The 26967-nt window shown below is 39.4% G+C and overlaps 1 protein-coding gene across 3 annotated transcripts in view; it reads left to right on the top strand.

The window, feature by feature from the left end:
* The window catches only part of Stat92E (Signal transducer and transcription activator Stat92E), a 522273-nt gene that overhangs the window by 74914 nt on the left and 420392 nt on the right, over positions 1–26967 (top strand). For all 3 annotated transcript variants that reach the window (XM_067140262.2, XM_067140261.2, XM_067140263.2), the window contains exon 2: positions 10327–10480. In XM_067140262.2, coding sequence (XP_066996363.1) covers positions 10353–10480 — 128 coding nt within the window. In that variant the 5' untranslated portion in view covers positions 10327–10352. The remainder of the gene's footprint in view (positions 1–10326; positions 10481–26967) is intronic.

Here is a 26967-nt window from a genome sequence, read left to right as displayed (position 1 = left end):
ACAAAATTATACCGGACACGCCCGCGGAATCACTACAGCTAAAGAAGAGACGTTTAATTGTTTCTAATGTCACTAAAGCGACTCTGAATATGGTGGTAGATGAAACTAGTTATAACGAAGATGATGATGTCCCTACAGAACATTTTGTGGAAATTTGTCCCAGTGAACCCGACAACATTCCACAACCTCCTGTCTCCTTCAAAGGAACTTCTTTAGTCACATATAGTCCTCTATCATTACGTAAATGCCAGTCCCCGTGGGCCAAGTGTGTGCCTACCTCTCATGCCTCTCATGGGTTCTATTCCTGCCCAGTCAGGAATATTTGCCTGGTCCTGTGGGTTGATTCGAGGTTCACTCAATCTAAGTGACCCTAAGTGATTCCAATTGATAAGATATCTGAGGGTGAGAGGGCGGCCCCGGTCTAGAAAACCAAGAATGACCAAGAGCATTCGTCTTGCTGACCATGCCTCGCCTCGTAAACTGCAGGTCTCCGAACTGAGCAGCGGTTGCTTGGTACGCCAAAGCAAATCAGGGCTTTAGCACATTATAGAATTCCTAATTATGTATGTTCTGTTGTATTCTAAAATTGTTTCAAATAGATACTAGAACCGAACACGAGAAAATGATTTTGCTGAAAACAAAAATTATGATATCAACTATATTTTTTTTTTTTTTTTTTTTTTTTTTTAATAATTCAGAATTACTTTTATACTATGTTGTCCGCAGGTAGAAAATTTCTTGTCAGTATTTGCCATACATCGATACTTTACAAGCGAATTTTATCGGTGAGTAATATTGTCATGCTTTTACTATTCTCCGGACCACCACCTGAGCAGACTAAAGCGGAAGTGACATCATTGTCTCGTCACACTCGCCGTGGTTGCCAAATGAGCCGGCGCGCGATTCAAAGTTGTACTCCACCACCATAATACAGCACAGATCACCATAATACAGCACAGATCATGGATTGAACCTCGAATGAATTTAAAATAATACATTAACGTATGCGTGTTAGAATCCCATACAGTTTTTTAACGGCTTACATCTTTAAACAATTAATTTACTGAATTACATTTTAAATGTGAAAACCTACAAACTGTTTTCCAGCCAATGACCGGGTCAGGGATGGAATAAATGAAGCCCCATCTTGCGGCGAGGATAGGAATTGAACCGGCTGCCGAAGCCTGTCTCGCTCCTCTGAGGCAATGATTAATGACTGACAGATGAAATTAAATGATACTGGAGAGTGTTGCTGGAATGAAAGATGATAGGAAAAAACAGAGTACCCGGAGAAAAACCTGTCCTGCATCCGCTTTGTCCACCATAAATCTCACATGGAATGACCGGGATTTGAACCACGGAACTCAGCGTTGAGGGGCCGACGCACTGCCACCTGAGCCACGGAGGCTTTCACAATTTTAACGTACTAACTACAATTTCACGCTTAAAGCATTCCGAACAAATTCTTTGGACATAAACAGTAAACATTACATTCATTAAGTTATTACTATTATTTGTGAATATATATAATCTTTTATTATTTATTATTCACTATTATTATCTAAATATATGGTCCGATTCCTGATTGAAATGAGCTGCTACTCACGGGCGACTTATGAATAAGCGAGAGAAGTGAGGATTATGTACTACATATTATTATTATTATTGTTATTATTATTATTATTATCATTATGCAGGAGGTTTGCCTGCTGCCATTTCTTGGTGGATACAGTATTTTTGTATCCATCTCTTGGCACAGGCCAGAGTAAACTGTAGCTTCCACCGAAGTCCCAGTCTAATCCATGGCTGTGACAATATGGAAGCTGCTGGGGTATGGGTGGTGCTGAGTAATGACATTCGGAGCACGACTAGTGCATCTGAGTGTTATGAAAGGTGTTGCTCGTAGGGTCAGTCGTGCTGCAATAGCACTTTCTGACCCAGTGAGGAAAGCAATGGCAAACTACCTCACTCCTCGTCTTGCCTAGTACGCCTCATTTTGGTGCTGCCATTGGTTTTTGCGGTTTCCTTATAACCGCATAACCTTTGGTGGTGCTATTTGAGGATCCAACCAGCCTCTGGGCTGATGACCTAACAGACAGACAGATGCAGGAGGTTTCAGCGTCAGCTTACCTTGTGCGGCAGTAATTAATCTGTGTCACTATCGAGTGGCTGCACACCTCAGTCGGAATCGGAGCCGGGGTCAGTTCACGAGGTAAACTAATCCCGCCGTCAATACTATTCGCTCGGAAATGCTTATAAATAGACAGAATCATATTTCTCTCGTCGGACGTAAAAATCTTGCGTTTCTTCTTCAACTGATAACAGTCTGGTGAATTTTTGTTCAGATCCATTGCACAATGATATCCAATAATGAGTAAGAAGAAACCTACAAACGTACAGGAGACTACAAGAATTATGAATTAGCACACAATACGCACATAAACTGTTTTTGTAAAAGCGAAGCACATTGATATAATTCTGTCGCTGCTGTTTTAAACAGACTGTGTTTGGAATTGCACCCACGTGTTCAGGACATCCACTGAGTGAGTAAGTATGGCAGCTCCGCATTGACTGCATCATTGCCAAAACTCGCTGAGTAGCGCTGCCCCCTCGCCCACCGTGTTACAACACTGTAGGCGCTGCCCCTGTCGCCCGCGCCATCCCCTGGTCTATACTCTCACTTCCGCTTTAGTCTGCTCAAAAGGTGGTCCAGAGAATAGTAACATATGATTGAATTTTTATTTTTTATGTTTTTATTTTTTGTTCAAATTAGTTATTCTATAGAATTGTACTTAGCAATACATTATACATAATTACATACATTCTTTTGTATTGTAAATTATTTTTTTCAAAGTAGATATTGAGAAAGTGCGAGAATGTTTTTCTCTTCCTAAAAATAAACGTTATTGACAACTATAAATCAACAGTAAAACGTTTTTGACTCTTCATATCACTGTAAACCAGTTGCTTATTCTATGTAGTCGATATGTAGAAAATTTCATGCCAGTATTTGCTATATACCAGTAGATATACGCAAATTTTAAAATACATTTATTTCCACTGAAAACGGCCTGGCACTTTACGGTAGTAGAGTGGAGGCGGAGCTCTGGCCTCTTCCAGCTGATGGTGAGCGGCCGACCAGATCGGCTCCTGGCTCTGAGAGGGTACCTAAAAGTGTATTGAACTTTAAAGCTTGCAGCCATGTACAGTCTACTGTCAGATGTCCACTTCAATAAAAGCACAAGGTTTCAGATGCAAGAAAATAGAATTTTCTGCCATCTTGCAGAGTATATATCAAACAAAATGCAGATACTACAGAATTACTAATAATGTTATTTGCTTTACGGTCCAGTAACTACTTTCTTACGGTTTTCGGAGACGCTGAGGTGCCGGAATTTTATCCTGCAGTTCTTCGTTTACGTGCAAGTAAATCTAACAATACGAGGCTGACGTATTTGAGCACCTTCAAATACCACCGGACTGAGCCAGGATCGAATCTGGCAAGTTGGGGTCAGAAGGCCAGCACCTCAACCGTCCGAGCCACTCAGCCTGGCATACTGCAGAATTGAATTGGCTGGAGCTGAAAAGCATTAAGCCAGTTTTCACTACTTTTTAGTAAAGAGGGAGAGAGATGTTATTACCTCAGTAGAACATAACAACAACATTAATATAATGTTCTTTATTGTGGGGCTCCTACTCAGGATGTATTTGAGTGGAAGGCCATTTTTTAATTTAATAAACTATTTTCAAAATCAGTTCATGCCTTTCAGCAGCGTGGTCAATTTAATGCGGTTTAAATCCATTCATAATGAATATTTTGCATGATATATTGTCTAAAAATGTATTTGTAACATTAAAACCACAGAGACCCTGTACAAGTATAAATTCCAACACCACTATGGAACGTTACAAGGATTTCCTTTCATTTGCCGTATTTGGCAACTTATGGTCAGTTATACTGGCTTTACTAACCTGCAATTTTCGCTTGTTTCCTTCTCGTTGATCTTTCTCTGACTAGTTTATGTAAGGTAAATCTTAAAGTTCAACAACAATAAAGGTGTTTTAATTTAATCCACCATATTCAGTACTTTTATTTCCACTTATAGTGGTTACATAAATAGACTCACAGTTAAATGGGACATGTTTCGCCCTCAATTAAGGGCACCTTCAGCCCGAAAACAATCAAGAGTAAAACTAATATTAAAAGTGGAAGCTAAAAGTTTGGCCAGTTATTAAAATTCGGGACATAAAAATGTGAAAAATGATACAATATATAAAGATGCTAATGGAAACGCCGTCAATGATTAAACTAAAATCTTGTTGGAGACTAAAACTTCTTCCATTAAAATTCCAATTAAAACGGTTCATTTAAAATGTTAGTGGAAAACCTAAGTGGTAATAATATAAAGCCAACGATATGAGGGAATGAACATAAGCATAAACATGATTGTCATAAATATAATATGTCCAAGGCCACTGATGAAATTCGTCAGCATGAAGTGAGACAGAAGCATCAGTTGAAAAATTGTATGTGGCCCTTAGCACCGTAGGTAATACTATTGGCTGAAACCTTGCCAGGAAATGTCAGTAGATACTGAAATAATGTTTTCATTTTGACATTTTGCTTCAATTTGGCGTGCATCCAAACCAGATGATGTGTTCGTATGAATATGTTCCTGAATATTCCGACAGAGAAAACTGTTAATATCATTCATGATAATATTTGTAAACACAGTAATCTTAGTAAAATGGAAGTAGAAGAATTCACTAGGTTGTTAAATTTCATGTTAGACAATAATTACTTCTCATTTAACAATAATATTTATAAATGGAATGGATTAGCAATGGGTGACCCAATATCGGGCATCCTTGCCGACATATTTATGGATTCAATCGAACACAATGAAATAATAGCAAAAATTAAAGGAATTGATTTATGGTTGAGATATGTGGATGATACGTTTGTAATCATAAACAAAGATGTCACTAATAGTCAAGAAATCTTAAATAAGTTAAATGAAATCGAACGTAATTTGAAATTCACGAAAGAGGACGAAGTCGATAACTCATTGAATTTTTTAGATGTAACAGTTACGCGTAAGGTTAACACTTTTGATTTCCAAATATTTAGAAAACCGATACAATCATCTACAACTATAAACAATTTTTCTTTGCACCCGAATTCACATAAACAAGCATCTTTTCAGTCTGATTTATAGAACACTTAGAATCCCTCTATCTCCCAAAAATTTGAAGAAAGAATTAAATTATATTAGGTACCTTGCTAAACAAAATGGTTTCAAAATAGAAATGATCAACAAATTAATCAATAAAATTAACAAGTTATCCACAAATCTGATACAAAAAAAAAAAAAAAAAAAAAAACTGAGTATGCTACATTCACTTTTAATAATCCAGCTGTACACCAGATTACTAACGTATTCAAGAAACATAATATTAATATAGCTTTCAGAACTACTAATACTAACCAGTCCATATTCTTTAATCATAAAAAAGTTAATTATGATAAAAATTGTTATTTGGGATCAGGAGTATACAGACTCAAATGTACTCGTTGTAATTTTTCATATGTTGGACAGACTGGGAGAAGTTTCATGGCAAGATACATGGAACACGTTAACGCGGAAAAACATAGGAAATACTCAGCGATGAGTTTGCATATGAGGGAGACCTAGTGATAATTAGCAACATAGAAAAAGGGAGAATGTTGAACGAATTAGAAAGTTTATATATCTATTTAGATCAGACGTACAATAAGCAACAAAATCTTAATGAAACCACGGACAGTAAAAGTATGTTACATGAATTAATGCCAAAATTATTAAAGTCAGTCAGTTCGAATAAATTTAGGATACCTAATGTATTTAATTCTTCATACTCTAATACTCCTCCCATACCTACAGATATTAAGCCTACTTCCAACAATACGGTTGACTCCGCCCCTTTGTCAGCCTCGTCACAATTGACTCCACCCATCCTCTCCTCCCTTCCACACTCCCCTATTCCTTCCCCTCCGAGTTCACTGCCGCCTCTTCAGCACAGTTACAACACCAGACTCAGAGCCAACAGAAGGGCAGCAACCTACACAACAGTAGATAATAAATAACAACTTTCAACTAACATGTAAGTCCTCGTCTGTTTCAATTTATGTAATCCGAATTCTCTCCTTACTTCTTATTTAATCTTTTCCTTCTCTTACAGAAAACATTATTTCAGTATCTACTGACATTTCCTGGCAAGGTTTCAGCCAATAGTATTACCTACGGTGCTAAGGGCCACTTACAATTTTTAAACTGTTGCTTCTGTCTCACTTCATGCTGACGAATTTCATCAGCGGCCTTGGACATATTATATTTATGAAAATCATGTTTATGCTTATGTTCACGCCCTCATATCGTTGGCTTTATGTTATTACCACTTAGGTTTTCCACTAACATTTTAAATGAACTGTTTTAATGGAAGAAGTTTTAGTCTCCAACAAGATTTTAGTTTAATCATTGACAGTGTTTCCATTAGCATCTTTATATTATATTGTATCATTTTTCACATTTTTATGTCCCGAATTTTAATAACTGGCTAAACTTTTAGCTTCCACTTTTAATATTAGTTGTACTCTTGATTGTTTTCAGGCTGAAGATGCCCTTAATTGAGGGCGAAACATGTCCCATTTAACTGTGAGTCTATTTATGTAACCACTATAAGTGGAAATAAAAGTATTGAATAGGTGGATTGTTGAACTGTAAATTTTCAATACGGACCAAAAATGAGATTTATAACATGTAATAAGGTAAATCTTATCCGTTATGATGATTTCTTATGAAGATTGCCTTGTCTTTTTCTTTTGGAAGACATAATACCCATGTAGCACACACTTCTTATCAGGTTCCCTAACGTAAACAATGAGCAACCAGAAAATGCCGCGAAATAATGTAACGTTCAGAGATTTTTCAGTGTGGCGATCATTACTTAAGGAATGCGGCGTTGAATGGTAAAAAGTCAGACTGAATGCTTTTCTCCTCCGATCACGCTACACGTAGCATTTGTTTCTGGTATGAAGAGAAGACTGAAGTAATTCTTTCTTGTGCTGTTCGAAGGCCATTTCTTCAATACTTAGGAATACTGAATGATAACAAAATTTTCAATTTTGACTTAATGGTTTTCATCTCTGGCCGATTCAATTATATCTCATTATACCAAGGTGATAATACTATTAGAAGTTGGAAGACTTGTGTATATGTCGTGTATGCTAAATGATATGTGCACAGTTACAAATATAACCTCTATTTTCTATACTTGACACAAAAATTTGGTACAGCGTCGATGCTTTCATGTGTGTTAATTCTTCTTCCTGTATTCAGTATTTGTTCCGTTCCCAAACTCCTGTTTGTAATTGTGCTGCAGAGTTAACCACAACTGTCCTATTTGATAAGATATTCCAAGTACCTAACATTAAGTAACAACAAAATATTTTTATGAATAAAACACTGCCTGATATATTGATCTAATTTTATATAGGATGACCCAACTAGTACACACACAATTACATTGAGAATGGATGACAAAAGTCCTCACAGCATGTCTCCAGGCCCTCTTAACCCGGTATGGGGACCGTTCCTTAATCTTGATTGACTGGTCACCTTTCACTTTGCTTCTCGCTCATTCCGTTAACTCAGCAGCTTCACGCGCACAGATTAAAACAGTCTGTTAGCAATCACAACACACAACTGTTCCTTGGCTTGACTACAGAGAAGTCTGTCGCTCACATAATTGTTCCATGTGGCTGGTCCACGTAGGGAACTACTCGAGCACATATGAGGGCAAGTCAATAAGTATCTGCAATTTTGCTCTAATTGTCTTCAGGTTGGGTCTATGGCATTGTGTGCTCACCAGCTTCTTGATGGCACCGTTGTCTAAGTCTGTGGTAGGTTTCAGCGTTATTAGATCAGTACAGCCTACGCTGTTGCAACATAAAAATGGCCACGCCACACTCTGTTTACACCAAGGAAGAACAGCGTTCCATAATACGTTTTTTGTGGTCTGAGTGTGTACCAGGAGCGGAAATTCAGAAAAGACTTTCAGTACAATACGGGGACAATGTTTTGCCACAGCACATGCTTCCATTCCATGCTCTGATGTTTGCTCTCAGGTTTGAAATGATGAACCCATGTTTCATCTCCTGTGATGATTTTCAGGAACGTTTAACCTTCATTAGCATGACGGTCCAGTAGGTGCTGACAGATTCTCGCATGATTAAGCTTCTGCTCTTCATTGAGATGTTTTGAAACCTATTTCGAACAGACGTGGGAAAGTTAAGCCTGTTATGCATGATTTCATATGCAGAACCATGGCTAATTGTGCATATGGTTTGCCACGTCATCACCAGTCAGTCGTCTGTTATTCAGGATCATAACACGCACTTGTTCAATATTGGGCATCAGTTACGGCTGCAGATGGATGTCCGGATCTTTCCTCATCCTTCACTCTTGTGGGACCCCGTCTGAATTGTTCAATCCGCTGGTAAACACTTCGCTGTGGCAAAACATTGTCCCTGTATTGTGCTGAAAGTCTTCTGTGAATTTTTGCTCCTGGTACACACTCAGACCACAAAAAACAGATTACGGAACGCTGTTCTTCCTTGGGGTAAACAGTGTGGCGCGGCCATCTTTATGGTGCAACAGTGTAAGCTGTACTGATCTGATAACGCTGAAACCTACCACAGACATAGACAACGGTGTTATCTAGCGGCTGTTGAGCACACAACGCCATAGACCCAACCTAAAGACAATTAGAGATTCTAGTAATCTTGAGGATGTGGCTGGAGAAGGAACTAGTTTTGTGTTTCAGAAAGTCCGTGTGAAAACCAGACCAAAATATAATACAAGGAGCAGCCTCTGGCCAGCTGGGAGGTCCCCAGTCTGACTCACTTGTTCCTTCCAGGAAATACCGAAGGGGGCTTATAGTCTCTCGATGATGTAACAGTATTACTGATTCCTGTCAGAAGTAGCACGCTCTATTTAACAATTCGATCATGCTTTCACGGTCAAAAGCTTCCTTCAGCTTCTACAAATGGAATTTCATGCTCGTCAGGTGCTACCAACATACTTTTCACTTTTGGTTCTAGTCACCATAATACTGAAGGATATATAGCCCAGAATTTAAATAAAATATGCTGTGAATTAAGTTGTGTTACCAGTTTGGCCCCTTAAAAGAATGCATGGGCGGATCATATGTAAAAAAAAATATCTTTTTTTATGCATGCCTGTAGAGTGCCCGAAGAGTTTGAGGTTTTTAAAGCACATGTGGGTTTTCTGGAGGGGAGCAGCAGCCTTGGGAACTTGATTTGTGCTCAGTCAGTTATTATGATGAATGAGTGTGAGGTGTAACTTGCTGTTGTAGGTGGTGGTGGTGATAATCATCATAATCGTATGGCTTCAGCTACAGTGTGTACACATTTTAATTTGATGCCATCTAGTCGCCTGCTCGCCAGTTTCTACGTTCCGTTTTACTCTAGGCTTACTAGATGGCAGAGTAAATCAAATCTATCTTGGGCATATATAGCTGACATACAATAGAGGGAAATTTGATTGAACCACCTTTTTTCAATACATACCGGTAATATGTTGTTAATATAAGCACAACATTTTTTATTCAGTACCGGTTTCGTCCTCACAGCGTAACCTGCTATGTAATTGCAATTATCTAAAACTGTCACACTGTTTCTGATACTGAGAGGTGTTGAACTGTCAGTACACATCACTATTCAGTTTCAGGGGGTGACATCTGTTATTCTATTGTAAAGCACATTTAGCAATCTTAAATTAGTCTCTTCTTAATTTTTGTTTACTTAAAATCAGTTATCTTATTTCCCTCACCATATTATTAACTTTCATTGAAATAAAGCATTTATATCTGGGAAAGCAGAAAAATAATGGTTTTCATTTCTATAAAATATCACCAGGGACCAGTGCTCTTACTTTTAAGTTGTTTGAAATATTGGCAGCAACTGTAATGAGCAGAATTGAGCAGGTGATTTTATGGCAATTGAGTCCTGCTTGAGGTGCTTTATTACCAGGCTATCAACATCATGATTGGCACTTAGCACTGTACAGTGAGATGAGATCATGTATAAATCAACCATATTGGTTTACAAGACTTCTCACCTTATCCTTTTATACCTACTTGTTTGTAGCCAAGTTGCTGGCCCAGTAGTGACCCACTCTTGCTCCTTGATGCGTCATATTTTCATGTGCTCTAATCGTTCAGTCTAAGTAATATATTTCATCTTTTGCATAATGCTTTTTGCAGGTTGCTCGGATCCATACTGCAACCCAATGTCGCTGTGGACAAAAGCACAGCAATTACAAGGTGATGCACTACAACAGGTGCGAGCCGTATACGGCGAGCACTTTCCCATTGAGGTTCGACACTTTCTGGCAGCATGGATCGAAGAGAAAATGTGGTAAGTATCCCATATCATTTGGTCTGTTTGTGCATATGATGGCTATTTCTATGTTATATGTCTTAAACTCTACATGTACCTAGATTACCCTCTTCATTCTGTTTATCTTGGGAGAATCTCAAATTTAGCTACAGAGTCCTGGTGTCTTTATTCACAATTTCTAGAACCAGAATGCAAAATGCCGGTTTATTAACAATTAATAACAGATTAAATATGAAACATTCACATTAATAAAGCATCTTAATAATCTTAAGATTTTGATCATGTGTTTGAGAGCAAGTATTACTTTTTTGTTCTAAAGAAATACTTCTAAATTTAATGATGTGGTCATTGTTGAGTACACAACCTACTGAGGTAGGTGTTAAGCTAGCAACCTCATCTCATTTCATCTTTTGCCTGAAAGGTGATGTTATAATTTATGGAACATAATCTTGCTGTAGAAACTACCTGTCCATGCCAAGCTGTGTGACATATTATTTTTTAGTTCATGTTGTTTGTGCACGAGTCTTATTTCGCCGTCTCTCCCACCCTTTGGTGGGGTTGCGGTTGTGAACTGCAAACTCGTGGCTTTGGTTCTGTTGTAGGGGTAGATGCCCTTCCTATCGCCAATGCTTCGTGGACAATTTTATTTACTGTTGGGTGTATCTGTGGTGGGAGTCAACTATGGTGTATTGTGTGCATATTATATTGTTTCTGCATTAATACCATACAATAATTAATACAGTGAAATCTGCCTAAGGCAGCCACCTGTTCTTCCAAAAATATGGCAGTTACTCTATTTGCTTGTGTATTAGACCCCCTCGTGTATTAGGCTCCCAGAGATTTTTGAGACAAAGATAATGAAGGGAATAAATCTCTCATACAAGACCCTCCCCTCCAACGTAATTCGTCTAAACGATTCCACTTCAAAGCGGGTAGTAGCCTTATTGAAGTTCTGATGACATCGCACAAACTTGCGAATAGTTTCGTCTGTACGACCTGCGCAGTGCAAAAGCGTCAAAATTCATGCGATGCATCTGTGTTTTGTACTTGAGAGATGTCAGCCTCTATAGCGGTAGACTAACTGCAGCTCTGGCGTCGCACATACAGGTGAACAGTTTCGTGTCCGACCCACGCAATGTATGCAAGCATGCATCACTCATGCCATATTTTGTAGTTAAGAATGTCGGCCAGCGTAATGGTTAGCACAATTAGCTGCCATTCTCGGGCGCCTGAGTTCATTCCAGGTACCGTACTGACAGAGATTTAAGAATGACAGGATATACGGTAAAAATGGTGCATGCAGATCCCCTTCATTGGGGGCGTGCCAGTACTTTAGTTCAGCAATATTCACAGTTGTTGCTTTTAATTTAGCAGGAGAGATTATTAACAAAGTGATTGTTTAATATCTTGTAACTCGGGCCGATATGTCATTTTTTAGATAAGTAGGTTTAAAGCACGATACAAACAATCCAGTCATAATGATTGTTTTACTCGGCAAAGTACCTAACAAAATAGAAGAATAATGTTATTGATTTTACTTTCCCACTACCTTTCTTCACGAATTTTGGAGACGCCAGACAAAACATACTATGCTTTAATAAAAAACGGAGGCAACGATTTTACGAAATTGAGCATTATGATGATAAAAACGCATTACTGCCACACCTGTAGATATCCATAAATACGGCAAGCTTTCCTGTTATTTATGTTTATTCTTTCAGTCGTGGAACTTCTAACACTATCCGGGCACTTATAGCATACATACCCAACCTCGATTTAGACGGGAGACTCCCGACTTTCGACAGTTCTTTCCGCCTCCCGGTTACTCTATTATTTCTCCTGATTTTAGATTATTTTTTGGTGAATTTGGAACATTTGTTTTCAAATGCCACCATTTGAGCTTTTTTATGCCAGTGGCCAGAAGTCCTTTGCTCATTGGCCGCTTTCAAACAAAATATCGGCGTTTATTAATGCGAGAAATGTGCGTGAATGTGCGATGTTTGTTTGAACCTGTATATCGCGACGCATATATCGATTGTCAATCTCTCGTTCTCGCGTGTTCATGTTCGTTCACAGTTCACATCAGTCTAGTCAATTCTAGAGACTAGTCCCTAGACATGGAGTCTCTTTTAGTAATTTAGTGACAGAATTTCAATTATAACGACTAGTGACTTATTTAGAGATTTTAGGAGCCCTTTGGAGACAATTCTGACTAATTTTAATTTATCTCAGTATAAATAAAATGAGTTTTGTCTGTACATTGCTCAGAATTTAAAAAGAATGATATTTCCGTGCCAGTCGTGACCATAGTAACAAGGGGGAAATGTACGCTTTAATTTTCCGTAATTTCTGTCTGTATGAATGTATGTACGCACGCTCATCACGAGAAAATGGCTGAAGAGAATTTAATGAAACTCGGTATGTAATGCCGGGGAATAATTCGCTACAATCTAGGCCATAAATAATTTTATTCACGCTGAGTGAAATGGTAGTTTAGGGGTAGGCTTAAAATGTAATCGTCAAATATTTTATTTTTGGCCCTATTGATAAATACTACATAACTAAAGTTACATGTTGTTAAATTTTCTATCATTTATATCTTAAACATTTTTACTGTACCGGCTATGATAACAGAGATATTCGTGAATTTGTATTTTTAACCGAGCTCGATAGCTGCAGTCGCTTAAGTGCTGCCAGTGTCCAGTATTCGGGAGATAGTGAGTTCGAACCCCACTGTCGGCAGCCCTGAAGATGGCTTTCGGTGGTTTCCCATTTTCACGTCAGGCAAATGCTGGGGCTGTACCTTAAGACTACAGCCGCTTTCTTCCCACTCAGACTTTTCCTGCCCCATCATCACCATAAGACCTATCCGTGTCGGTGCGACATAAAGATTTTGGATTTTTGTTGCTAAGTCCATATCAGTGCTGAGGTACGAGAACATGGGTGAACAGAATTTAATGAAAATCGGTAGCCTATGTGAAATCAGGAAATAAGGAACTACATTGTACATAATTTTATTCATCCTGTTCAAAATTGTAGTTTAGGGAAATGTGTTAAAATTTAATTTTAAATTACCTATCTTATTGGTCATCTCGAAAAGTACTACATAACATAAGTTACAGAGAATACAATTTCCGATTATTTATATGTTATTCAGTTTTACCGTACCAACTATAATAATATTGGTGATGGTGATTAAATTGTGAAGAATTAGGAAAAAGTCGTGAAGGAACGATCGCTTGAATAATACACAAGAGGGAGTCATGAAAGAAAGGACGACTCACTTTACGTTAGATGCTCTAATAGCACAAAGTCGGAAGAAAGCTAAATGTGAAAGCCTGCAATAAAGAAAGCTCATAAAATTGATCAAAAATAACATTACGCTGACCATTGTTGTGTATTCTGCTGCCATTTATCTCCGATAGGTGGGATTACTGCTGCATACCTGCCTGGCAGGTATGCTATCTAGTATAACAGCCTGCCTGAATATTGGTGGGAAGTAGTCGATGAGTTAGGCCGCGTGCACACTGAGCGCGCTTCGCATAGTGTGTCACGTGTTGCTCAACGCTAAGCGTCACGCTAAGCATAACCAGTGCTTTGTTCGTAATCCAGGTGTTCACACCGTCCGCGCTCTGCTGCACTGAACGCCTATCTTACAGCTAAGCGAAGCGCCAGGCAACGCGCAGTGTTGGTTAATTGCTTAGCGTTACCTAGCAGGTTCTGAATCTATGGAAGAAGAAATTATTCATGCAGTGTTTCAAAGAGAAGAAATATGGAACCCAAGACACAAAAACTGTAAAAATGTAACTGTTTTGCAAAATAAGTGGACTTAAGTATCTACAACAGTTGTATCGCATTCCTACAGTAAGCATATACAGCAATATTACTTCTACTGTCACACTTTACTGGGCTTAACATTGTGACAGGATGAAATTGGGTATGGATTTTAGTGTCGGAAGTGTCCGAGGAGAAGTTCGGCTTGCCAAGTGCAGGTCTTTTGAATTGACGCCCGTATATGACCTGCATCATGATGAGGATGAAATTATTATAAATACACACATACACCCAGCCCCCGTGCCAATGCAATTTATTAATTATGATTACAATTCCCGACTCTGCTCGGAATCGAACCCGGGACTCTGTGACCAAAGGCCAGTACGGTAACCATTTAGCCACGTAGCCGGACACTTTGTGACAAAGTGCATAGAATCTCCCAGGCTCTGTCATATCGTTTTATAATTTTGCCAATGGAGGGTGGTAACATGAAGAATATCACTCTGCAGGCTAGTAGTGGGCTTGGAAGTAAATATTTCTGTTTATTAATTATATTTGTCATACATTTACTCGACTTTTGTTACGATGATTAATTGTGTATGCTAATTGTAACAATATTGCAAAATACTCTTTATAATTATTATATAACGAGCGTGATTTAGCCGGAAATTTAATTTCCACGTGTTTGCTGCACGGTGCTCCTAGTTATTTCGGAAAATTCAATTTCTCCCAATACTTCTCTGCTACTTGATGCCACATTTCAGTTGCAGGGTTTGGAAGGTCAAAGGTATTTTTTTTTTCATTCTTAAGTAATCATAAATTATCGCGATAAAGTCTTGCATCTCTGTGCAAACGATGGAATTCTCTGAAAGTAATTCCTTCTTCATTAAATTCATGAACCCACTTTCGATTCTTTTTCCTAATTTTCAATTTTAGGTAACTGTTATCAATCAGTAAACTGTTTCTAGTGTACTTGGATAACGGCATTAGTTTGTGACCACCCTAAAACGCCTCGCACCAAACTAAGCTGAGAGCACAGCGTAGAGTATTCGGTGTGAACAGCAAGCACGCCTTGCGCTGTGCATAGCATTTCATGCTACACGCGACACACTATGCGAAGAGCGCTCGGTGTGCTCGCGGCCTTAGAGATCTCTCTGCTTTAGCATGCCATTCCTCTGCTTCATAAATTTTCTGATACTACTGGTACGTAACACGCTGGATCATCATAGTATTCCAACTGTTTGATCCCTACTCTGAGGCAGTGATTGGAATGAGCAGTGTGCACACTTAAATGGAATAGTTACACAGGAGTGTTTGCAGTTGTTTGCATCCTGATCATTCTAGCTCTGGAACTTTGCACTGTTAGATCGACACCGTAGTACTTTTCGTTAAAAATACGAAAATGTGCTGTTTTTCATTTTATCGAATATTTCATATGACAGCATTGCTTTTAACCGCAACATTCATAGCGACATCATTGTAACGACCTATGTTGACTGTTGACTTCAGTTGGGAAAACTATAAGGACAGTCTTTCTGAGAATTCCGTTGCGAAGCACGGGTACATCAGCTAGTTATTTGATACAAATAGCATTGCGCTTTGCACAATCACACGGGCGCTTGATGCAATATATTAAACTATGCATTTGCTAAGTAATGGCATGACTGATTCACACATGTGGAGCATGAATTCATACTATTTTCGGAAGGCTTATCAGAGACCGATCATCTCATTCACATACTTCCTATGAGGGAATAGAGATGTGTAATTTTTAGCCTTGTAGCCTCGTATAGCAGCATTCGGGCTTTGAGACAGCAAGTGTTATAAATATATCATAGTACTGTATTGCGCAAGACATGTAGAGTAAGCAGTTTTGACCAATTGTATCTCCTTATTTTTCCTGATTTTCATATCAAAATCTCCTGATTTTTGGTTTTATAAAGTTGGCAGGTATGCTAACCTAAACAATGGAGCCTTTCTTTTCTCAATTACAACTGTTTAGGTAAATCCTAATGTGATAAATGTAGAGAACAAGAATGAAATATACTTAAAAATAAAGGTTTGGCATTTAACAGCTGCAGTTATCCAAAGAATGCTTCCAGTCACTATGTATTACATAGGGGAGTACAACTCGTAAAATATGCTAGTTGTCAGCTGGTGTGTCTGGTATGCTTTCTACAGCACAGCTTTATTCGGAAGGTGTGGCTTCAGTTACATAAACACAAACTGGAAATAAGGCACAATCTCCAGAAACCATTTACAAATAGATTCTCACTTTTTGGACTCCATAGTCAGGAATGAAACTATTTTTTAAAGTTTTAAAAAGATGGGATCTTGAATGCTCTCGATGGCAGTGTATGGCTGACAAAATGGCAGTGAAGATTTCACGTGGAATGACAACACGCCGGTAGCAGGGAAGTTGGCAGCACAAGAAGATAATTCAAATGAAATCTGTGATCAGGCCTACTGCTCAACTGACAGAGACAAATGACTGGCCATTAAATTATTTCGATTAATATTGCATAATGCAGTAATACGATACTCTTATTCGTTTTCTCTTTGGGGTCGAGTATGAAGTGAATAATCTTCATAGCGAGTTTTCCTGACCGGATGCCCTTCCTGACGTCAACCTCATCAGTGTTAATGAGATGAAACAAATGACGTGATAAGACTAATTAAAACTGACTTTATTTACTTTATATGTAGGCCTAAAAGTTGTGTTCACCATTTGTTTTTTTTTTAAATTTAGAAATACTGTTTTCCAAAGTAAATAGCTGGTAAAAACAGAATACAATCATTAGTTTGTTAAGGAATAGTGTAGAATATTTACATGTACAGAGGTGCCAGCTGTTATGGATTGTCCTTAATTATTACGGATTTCACCTCATGTTTAACGGAATTAGGGTCCAAGGGGAAATAATTACGGAAAAGCTGTCATTATCACGAAAAAATAATTTTCTACAGGAAAATAGAAAAGAAGGAAAAATGTTCAATCCTTTCGAGCCTTTCTCCTAAATCATGCTAGTTTTAATGCTTGTGAGTTGGCAGCGATACTCATTCAATCGTGACTTCTTTTTGCTACCCATAAGCGTTGTGAAATTAATTGTGAATGAAGGAGCTCTGGTGTTGATCTTCTCTATTATAAATATTTCTGTAATTTTGTATTTGCTACGCTAAGAGTACCTGGCAGTTGACAGAAAGAATGAGAAAGAAGTGAGGCCTACATTAAAGCGTATCTGCACTGGAATTGCTTATGGTTCAGAAGACAAAAACGTCATCAGAGTGGGAAGGCTGCTTCAAGAAAAACTACACTGGAAAGCAGCTGCTGCATGAAAAACAAGCTACAAGGAATGTTTTATCACAGAAGTAACAGGTTGTGTGCAAACGTTATTGTGTATTATGATATACACTGACTTAGTAAATGTCATGGGATAGTCACCTAATAGCGTGTTGGGCCTCCTCTGGCCCTGCTAAATTCAGTGAGACGCCGTGGAAGTGAGTCGACAAGTTCATGGTAGTCCTCTGGACGCAGCTGACACCAAATCTTCTGCAGAGCGGCCGCCAATGCTGGTCTGTTCGTGGGAGCAGGATCCATGGCACGGAGCCTGCGTTCCAGGACATCCCAGATATGCTCTATAGGGTTTATATCGGGGCTCCTGGGTGGTCATGGGAGTCATTGGATCTCCGCTGCATGTTCCTGGAACCATTCCCGGGCGATGTGGGAGCGATGTGGCGGCGCGTTATCATCTTGAAACACCGCAGAACTGTCTGGGCGCTGGAAGGCCAAAAATAGGTGGAGATGGTCTCCGAGCAGCTCAACATACCACGTACCATTCAAGGTCTCTTCCAGAACAACTAGGGGCCCCATTCCATACCAGGAAAATGCACCCCATACCATAACAGACACACCAGCGCCCTGGACCACACCTTCGAGGGATGCAGGATCCATTGCTTCATGTGGTCTGCGCCATACACGGTACCTCCCATCAGCATGGTGCAGTTGAAGTCGTGATTCGTCTGACCCTATCATGTTATGCCATTGTTCCAGTGTCCATCCCTGGTGACTGGTGACAAATGCGCGTCGTTGTGCCTGATGACGTTGGGTTAACAGTGGCACACGTGTGTGGCGCCGGCTCCCATTCCCCATAGAACCCATGTTCCTATGGATTGTTCACTGGGAGATGTGTCTAGCACGGCCTGTGTTGAATTGAGCCGTGATTTGTTGCACAGTTGCCCGTCTTTCACTATTGACAATCCGTCTCAGATGTCACTGGTCACGGTCATCGAGGGTGGCTGGACAGCCGGTCGTTTGTCTGATGTGGACGGTGACACCTGCATTCAACCATTCACGATACACCCTGCACACGGTTGATCGTGTGAAGCCGAATTCCCGCACCACTTCCAAAATCGCACTTCCCATCCGTCGGGCACCGACCACCATACCCCGTTCGAACGGTGTCAGCACACGACGACGTTCCATGTTACACCTGTCATATGCACAGCCACAGCTCACAAGGTCTCATATACAACTGCCGCTGGCACAGGGGGCGTGTGGTGCGCAGACAACACACCTGCACATCAGTGCTCCGCTATCCCATGACATTTGCTCAGTCAGTGTACTTTCAAATAGATTGCTGGACGGAAGGGCAAAAGGGGTGTCATTATCAAGAAGTAAAGAGCATGTTTTGGACTTGAAATTTTTCTTGGGTTGTGGAGGGCGATTACTGATAATCCACTTCAAAGGTTGGCACCTCTGCATGTACAGTTTATAGCTCTTTATAGTTTAGAAGTCGTGTTTTCACTGTACAAAATGAGGTTATCACATTGTTCCCTCCCTCCACCCCCTTAGTTTTTTGGCTGTGAAAGTGGAAAATGTAAAGGGGTTCTAATACGCGAGTAAATACGGTAGTTCAGGTGGCCGCTAAATTGAGATTATGGAATTTTGGTATCTATCATATGGTAGGCTACGGTAGGACTAAGTAACCTACACATACATTGACTGATCAACATGTTATTTATGTAAATTAGTAAATTGACAGAGTGTAACGAAAGTACAGTATGGAATCGCATACATAGTAGGCTATTTTAAATGTAATGTACTGTAAAATGACATTTCCGTAATTCTCTTGATTTACAATAAAAATCTTCCAGTGCAGTTCATTTTGTAGCATAGATAGTGGGTTCGAACCCTACTGTCGGCAGCCCTGAAGATGGTTTTCCATGGTTTCACCATTTTCACACCAGGCAAATGCTAGGGCTGTACCTTTAGTTAAGGCCACGGCCGCTTCCTTTCCACTCCTAGGCCTGTCCTGTCCCATTTTCACCACAAGACCTATTTGTGTCCGTGTGTCGTAAAGCAAATAAAAAAATCTGTGTCTGCTGAGAAGTCTTGCAGGTACGGCACGAGGAACAGATACTACACTCCTAGCTACAAACATTAGTCGTGGTAGACAATGTGAGCTCCTGCATATTTCTTATTAAACTGTTCAATGCAGTACTTATCAATTATAGTAAATGTATAACTAAAGCACAATTGCAGTATACCACTTGGAAACTCCATGACATCACCTCAGTTCGCAAGAGTTAATGCAGACAGAACTGATGACTGTAGAGAGAGAGAGAGAGAGAGTGTGTGTGTGCGTGCGCGTGCGTGCTGGCTTCACTGTATATCCGTGGAATTCACTACTAGCATGGCGAATGTAAGAACAAGTGTGTGGACTCCTCAAGTTCAAGCGCGCCCCGCCAGGCAGCGCTAGGAATGATGCCAGAGGAAATGTATTACTCCGTAACTGATAAGAATATACACTGCCTTTTTTTTTAAAAAAAAAGAGAGAGATTACAATTAAAATACCACGGCAGGGTACAATGGCAAAAGTCATACATGGAAATAAGAGGTACGGCCTTCATCACATTTTGCGGAAGGTACAGGTTACTGGAGTGTACATATACAGATACTGTAAAAAAAAAAAAAAAAAAAACACATAACTCCCTGCATATTAATACAAACACCCATAAACTATTTAAAGGTGATATTCTACTTACCAACTCAATTTGTCAGTGGATTATCCGAAAGCTTGCGTGAAGATTTGGCGGATGTTCGAGATTGTGAATCTCACCTGATTTTCTTCGTTCTGAAGAAAAATTGACACCTCAGATAATAAGCAAGTCTGGGGATTATATCCATAACATGTTGAAGATAACAGCCAGCTCCTGATGGATCAGCTGAAATGTTTTCTATGGAGACGATACAGTCAAAAAATATTTCGCCCCACATCGATTTTTAGTTCAGTTTTCCATTAATTACTTTTTCAGCCTGGAAAAGAATGTCACATACACTTTACGAAGGACGTGTTAAAATCACTTCATTGTTGCTTGAACCACGGTAGCTAACCGTGGCTTGAACCATAGTCTTCTACTGTATTTCGGTGAGAATTGAAAAATTACTTTGATTATTCTTCACATAGGGAATGGGCACAGGACAAACACTTAATAAATTTAGAAGAGTGATTAACAACGTACCTGTTGTGAGTTTCACGGAACTTAATCTTACTTGAGAAGTAATTTCCATCTCACAAGAGATATCCACTTTTTCACCATTCACTATAAAAATATCTGATTTTAAAATAAAATCATCAGAAAAATGAACATGATAAATTCTGCTATTTGGTGTTAACTCTGTATCCATCCGCGGAATAGTTCTGGCCCATTTTTCCAAGTTGATTTATATGCTTTGGTGGTGAAAAAATTGCATATCATTAACTACTGTCATAGCCTGACTTACAGCTAGGCACAAAGCAGTACGGCATGCTGAACTGTTACATAAATCAAGCCACATAAGATATGTGCTTGAAGTACACAACACACAGGGAGCTGAGTTTAGGAACTGAAAGCAAAGAAAATTCAAATTATTTGCCGAAATAACTCGCACAGTAATGTCTCCCGCTCTTTTCTTTACCCGGCTTGCCCAAACTACTGGAGCACATGTTGGATATAATTGCTTGCAGTGCTTGCAGTGGCGGGACCACAAACTACCATGTTATAATGGCTGAGTCCTCACACTTGGTCTTATATTCGTCATGCTACTAGCATACCAATGAACAAAATCACTAATGTACAGTTTATGTTCCCTAAGCAAATGAAATGGAGTGGCGTATGGCTTTTAGTGCCGGGAGTGTCAGAGGACATGTTCGGCTCGTCAGGTGCAGGTCTTTTGATTTGACGCCCGTAAGCGACCTGTGTGTCATGATGATGAAGACATATACACCCAGCCCCCATGCCAGCAAAATTAGCCAATGATGGTTGAAATTCCCGACCCTGCGTGGAATTGAAACCAGGACTCCTCTGACCAAAGGCCAGCACGCTAACCATTTAGCCATGGAGCCGGACCCCTAAGCAAATGTAAAGCTGTTGTTAGATATTTCTATCCTGAGAAAGAAATAAAAATGCTTTTGAGTTTTCTAGTCTTCTACGAGACTGTTCATATCCTAATGAAATTGACATTCACTGAGTTAGAGGATTTAATTCGGTATACAGCAGAAGATGGAAACCTAATTGAGAATGAAAACTAGAATACAGTGGTAAGCCACTTAAGGGAAGGTAATTTAAAGTTGGGATTGCGAATGTATACCCAGGCAGAAGCTTCTTATCCCAAAATGTGGCCTGCCCTAGTGATAATGAGGGTTGTCAGTCTGTTTCTTTCCTCTGGGCACAAGGGCTGTGTCATTTAAAAGGCGAATGAGTGCTGTCAAGGTCATGGTTGTTACATTTTGTGTTGATAATTTAAACATGTCAGAGTTTAATTTATTCTTAAGTGGTGCATTGGCAACAAAGCTGTAAGGATTTCTTTTGGGTAGTGAGAACTTCCGCTTTAAAACCCACTACAGTCATAAATCGCCCCCTGCTGGGCAAGCGACGGGTCAGGAGATAAAGCGTATGCCAGTTTCTTTGCTGCCGGCGGAACAACTGTTTCCCATTCCAAATTACAAAAGGAAGGCTTAACTGGGACAAAGGAATGAGACATTAACCTTGTGGAGTTTTGCACAGATTATACTTAATTCTTACCAACACCTGGTTTACTGATATAGGGTTGTATTATGGGCAGACTGGGAGACATGGAAAGATAGTGAATAGAATTCAGAGATAGAGATACAGAAACCAGATATTGAATTTCAGGTCCATCCTATAAGCATACGTGGACTCCAATCACAAGTTCGTGATAATAGTACACTGACAGATTCCCTATTTTTTTTTTTTTTTTTTTTTTTTTTTTTTACTTTTTTCTTAAATAATTGCAAAGGATTTGGAAATTTATTCAACATTCCCCCCTTGGTATTTTATTCCAATCCCTAACTCCTCTTCCTATAAAAGAATATTTGCTCCAATTTATCCTTTTGAATTCCAACTTGCTCTTCATATTTTGATATTTCCTACTTTTAAAAACACCACTCAAACTTGTTCGTCTGCTAATGTCATTCTACGCCATCTCTCCACTGACAGCTCGGAACATGCTACTTATGTGATACAGATGTTATTTCCCATAGGGTACCTGAAATATTTGTCCCGAATGCGTAAATTTACCGTATAATCTCGAGTACCACCCCCACTGTTTTTTCGGAAATATCGCTTCCAAAATTTGGTGCGGGTCTTATTTAAAGTGTTGGGAAAATTATCTTTCCGAATGCGCGTAAATCGGGGATCATCGCCGGTGCGGCTTGACAAAAATGCTCTCTCCGTTCTCAGTGTACGCTACTTCCACACTTGGAGTCAGTCTCACGCACGTTCTCGGAGTATCAACATGAATTCCACAAAGCGTTTGCGATCTTTTACTTCAAGTGAGAAACTGAAAGTAGTTCGGGAAGCCGAAATTATTGGAAATCGTGCCGCCGGTAGGAAATACGATATTGACATGTCATGTATTCGCGATTGGAGAAAGAAGAAAAAATGGTGCTATGAACATGTAGTGGTAGTAGCTTTTCATGGACTGAGCATACAGTTTCCAGAAATTGAAAAAAAAAACAACTTTATAAATATGTGACAGAAAGGCGGGAATTGGGATACGGTGTGTCAACTTAAATGTCAGATAAAGGCATTAGAGATCGCAAAGGAACTTTCATGAGTAGGGTTTAAGGCAAGCCGAGGATGGGTATGTAATTTTTATAAAAGAAATGGGTTGAGCGTACGAAGGCATACCTCAATTTCACAGCTTCTTCCTGGTGCCTACGATGAGAAGTTATTGTCATTTCGGCGTCGCATAATTCGGTTGCGGAAGGAAAATGCATATTCGCTTTCCCAAATTGGCAATGCAAATCAGATCCCAGTCTACTCTGAAATACCAGTGGACAGGACTGTGAATGGTAAGGGTACGAAAAGTGTTACCATTAGAACAGGTGGTAATGAAAATCAACGGTGTACGGTAATGTTGTGTATTCTCGCTGACGGAACCAAATTGCCGCCGTACATTGTTCCCAAGCGAAAGACGTTTCCTAAAAATCTACCCGCTGGTGTTATCGTCGGATCTCAGAACTCCAGCTGGAGGGACAGTTCACTTGTGGAAGATTGGGTAAAGTGTGTCTGGCAACATCGCCCTGGTGCATTATTGGGACAAAAGAGCTTGCTTGTTCTCGACAGTTACTGCGGCCACACAACAGACGTTATGAAGAAACATGTCAATAATGGGAAAACCAACCTAGCAGTCATTCCGGGCGGATTGACGTCTGTGCTACAGCCGCTGGATGTCTGCGTGAACCATCCATTTAGAGCAGCCTTGAAACAGCTCTATACAGAATGGATGGCGGCTGATATTCGCACACTGGCGCCAACTGGATGCATTCAGCGTCCGGAAGTTCAGCTGCTGTGTTCGTGGATTTTGACGTCATGGAATCGTATCCCTGGAGACCTCATACGGAAGAGCTTCAGGAAATATAGCATTTCTAATGCTTTGGATGGCAGCTATCACAACATTTTGTGGGAAGGTGATGGTTTTGAAAGTTCCGAAGTTGGTAATGATGATGATGATGATAATGAATGAACTCAATGGATATCATTCTGGAAATTTTTGTTTACTTTTATTTGTATTTTCTAATCATTTGATGTGTGTTAGTAAAGATTGTAAATAATTTTGACTCCACTTTAAAAAAAAATTTTGTTCTTTCAAAATAAGGGTGCAGGTCTTGTTCAGTGGCGGGTGGTATTCAAGATTATACGGTACTCTGATAGCCAGGCAGGCATCAATTTTTGAAAATGAGACGAAGTCTCACATAGAGCATTGGCACTGCCAGTGGCTCCAAGTAGCCTATGCAGTGGCCTCCATGGTATGCACTAGCTGTGCGTCTTGGTAGGTGTGCTGTTTACCTACTGACGAGCCCAACTTAGCACACTATGGCAAAACACTGGCAACCAGGAATGAGTTGGCTGGAAAATTAATGATGTCCATTAACGGGCCACCCCAATTACAGACCAATTATACTGGTATTACATACCACTTAGTCCAGCAGCTCATCTCCTTTCTCCCAAGTCTTCCCAGCCCAAACTTAACAATATTTTCAAAATGCTACTCTTTTGTTGGAAATCGACCAGAACAAATCGAGCTGCTTTTCTTTGGATTCTTTAATTTTTTTTTTTTCTTTTACATTGTGCATTCTTCATCTGTCAGTTTTCTATGGTTCTTTCACTCTCTTTGTTAGTCCTCAGACATGTTCCTTGAAACATTATTGCATTTCCCTTCTGTGTTCTTTCCCCCCCAAACTTTCTTTCACCTCTTCAGCTTTTTATAACTGTTTGGTTCTTCAGCCTTTCTAAACTAATTTAAGAATAAATTTGGTAACTACCTGAAAAGGAAAACATTTTATAACAGAACATTGCTTGAAAAAGAAACAACTTAATAATTCTGTAACATGTTTTCTTTTTCAGGTAGTTTGTAAATTTATTAGTCATAAATTAGTTTCGACAAACTGAAGAACCTAACATAAGTTAACCGAGTCAAAATTGAAAAGAAATGGCTTCAAATAAAACAAAAAACACTTTTCACTCTGTCAAAACATCAAATCTAATGCTTAGAACACTAACAAGCCTTCAAAAAACTGAACAATTATAAGTGGAATGATATGTTTTGTTCTGTAAGAATGTCCTCAGATTCTGTCAAATAAACCTTAGGCACACATATATACAATATTGTTACGTAAATGATTGTGAAATGGTGATATGAGAAAGTTGGAGAATGTCTATGCATTCATCTGACTAGACACTGCAGTGTTAAGTGTAGGGCTGAGTCCAGGTTAATTGCTTTTATTTTTGGTCTCCTCACATACTTGTTTGTGAGGGATGGGGAGAAAGAATACCCTCTCTGTTCTTCGGTGACATGGAAGTACTCTCCTGACTTTCATTAACCCGCCAGTGGTCACGTGTTGAGCAAAATACTCACGTTATGATATGACGTGTTTACATTATAAATACCAACTGATTTCAAGCGTAAATGTATTAACACGTTAAATGAACATAAGAATAAATCTTAAATGGTTATAAAGAACCCTAAAAATTAAAAATTAAATTACAAATAGTAATAAATCCCAAATTGTTATAACTGTATTTGGAAGAACAATTCCCAACTTTCTAAAATAGTGTGTGCGTCTTTTGCAATGCACTTTACACATGGAGGATGAGTCACTATATTTTCAGCACAAGTACGTGAGCGTGGATTTCTTCCTGGTGAGTATCTGCCCCACGTTGTCACCTTATTTTTCCCTGTATGAGCATTGTCCCTAAACATGAAATTCCCATTTACCTCCAACATACAGGTAAGTTGTTCGCCAGCTACAGATTGCTCTCCAGGTACGGTTTCATCAGCACGTTCTTCTGTCTCGGACTGTTCAGTATCCGTTTTATGTTCACTTGTTCACTTTCACAGTCCATTTCATTGTTCTCGCCCTCGAGTTGATCACTAGGAATTTCCTCAAACCAAGCTAAAATGTCACGACATGGAATCATCGTCATGCACTAATTACGCAACATATTAATACAGTAAGTTGCAAAGAACTGTTTCAACTATGAAACATTATTCAACGATAGCAAAACTCACACACACAGAAATTAGCGCCAACGTGACTGGTCGCGCGTGAAGCAAAATCCTCCCCGTTGACGGTCGCTGGTAATTCCTCCCTGCCCCTTCTCAAGGTCACAGATGTGCATTTCAATGCATCCGTCCTTCTCTCAAAACTGCAGTGCGAAGGTACATCAGGGCTCAAGTTCGAAACTACATGCTGTATAAAAGAGCAGATGATTTTCAATGACCGTGAGCATTTTGTTCATATAGCGACCACTGGCAGGTTAATTGTCCTGCCATGTACCAGAATGAAAGCATAATAGATTTGGAGCGAATAAAAATGTAGCGAGTACCTTTATGAGACTTTGGTTTTTAGTGATAAAATATAATGGCCTGTCTCCAGACATTGCCTCATGGTGAGAGAAGCAGTGAAAGAAAAGAAATAATGGCATGAATGAAATAGAGGTAAGAGAAGAAAGCGTAAGGAAGTATCTTGATAATATAAAGAAATGTAAGAAATCGGTAGAAGAACAGAAGTTGGGAAAAATTTAACACAAAAGATGGAAATAGATGGAGATGGCATTAAAAGAATGCTGTACGGAATTTTATGAAATAGGAAAGAAAGAGTTTATACAAAGCTGATAAGAGAACACATCCGTAAGAAATAGAGAAGATGGAAGGAGTATTTTGGTAA

This window comes from Anabrus simplex, chromosome 2, assembly GCF_040414725.1.
Source record: "Anabrus simplex isolate iqAnaSimp1 chromosome 2, ASM4041472v1, whole genome shotgun sequence".
Taxonomy (NCBI): Eukaryota; Metazoa; Arthropoda; class Insecta; order Orthoptera; family Tettigoniidae; genus Anabrus; species Anabrus simplex.
The sequence above is the reverse complement of the archived record's forward strand: the minus strand, read 5'-3'. Positions and strand labels throughout refer to the sequence as shown.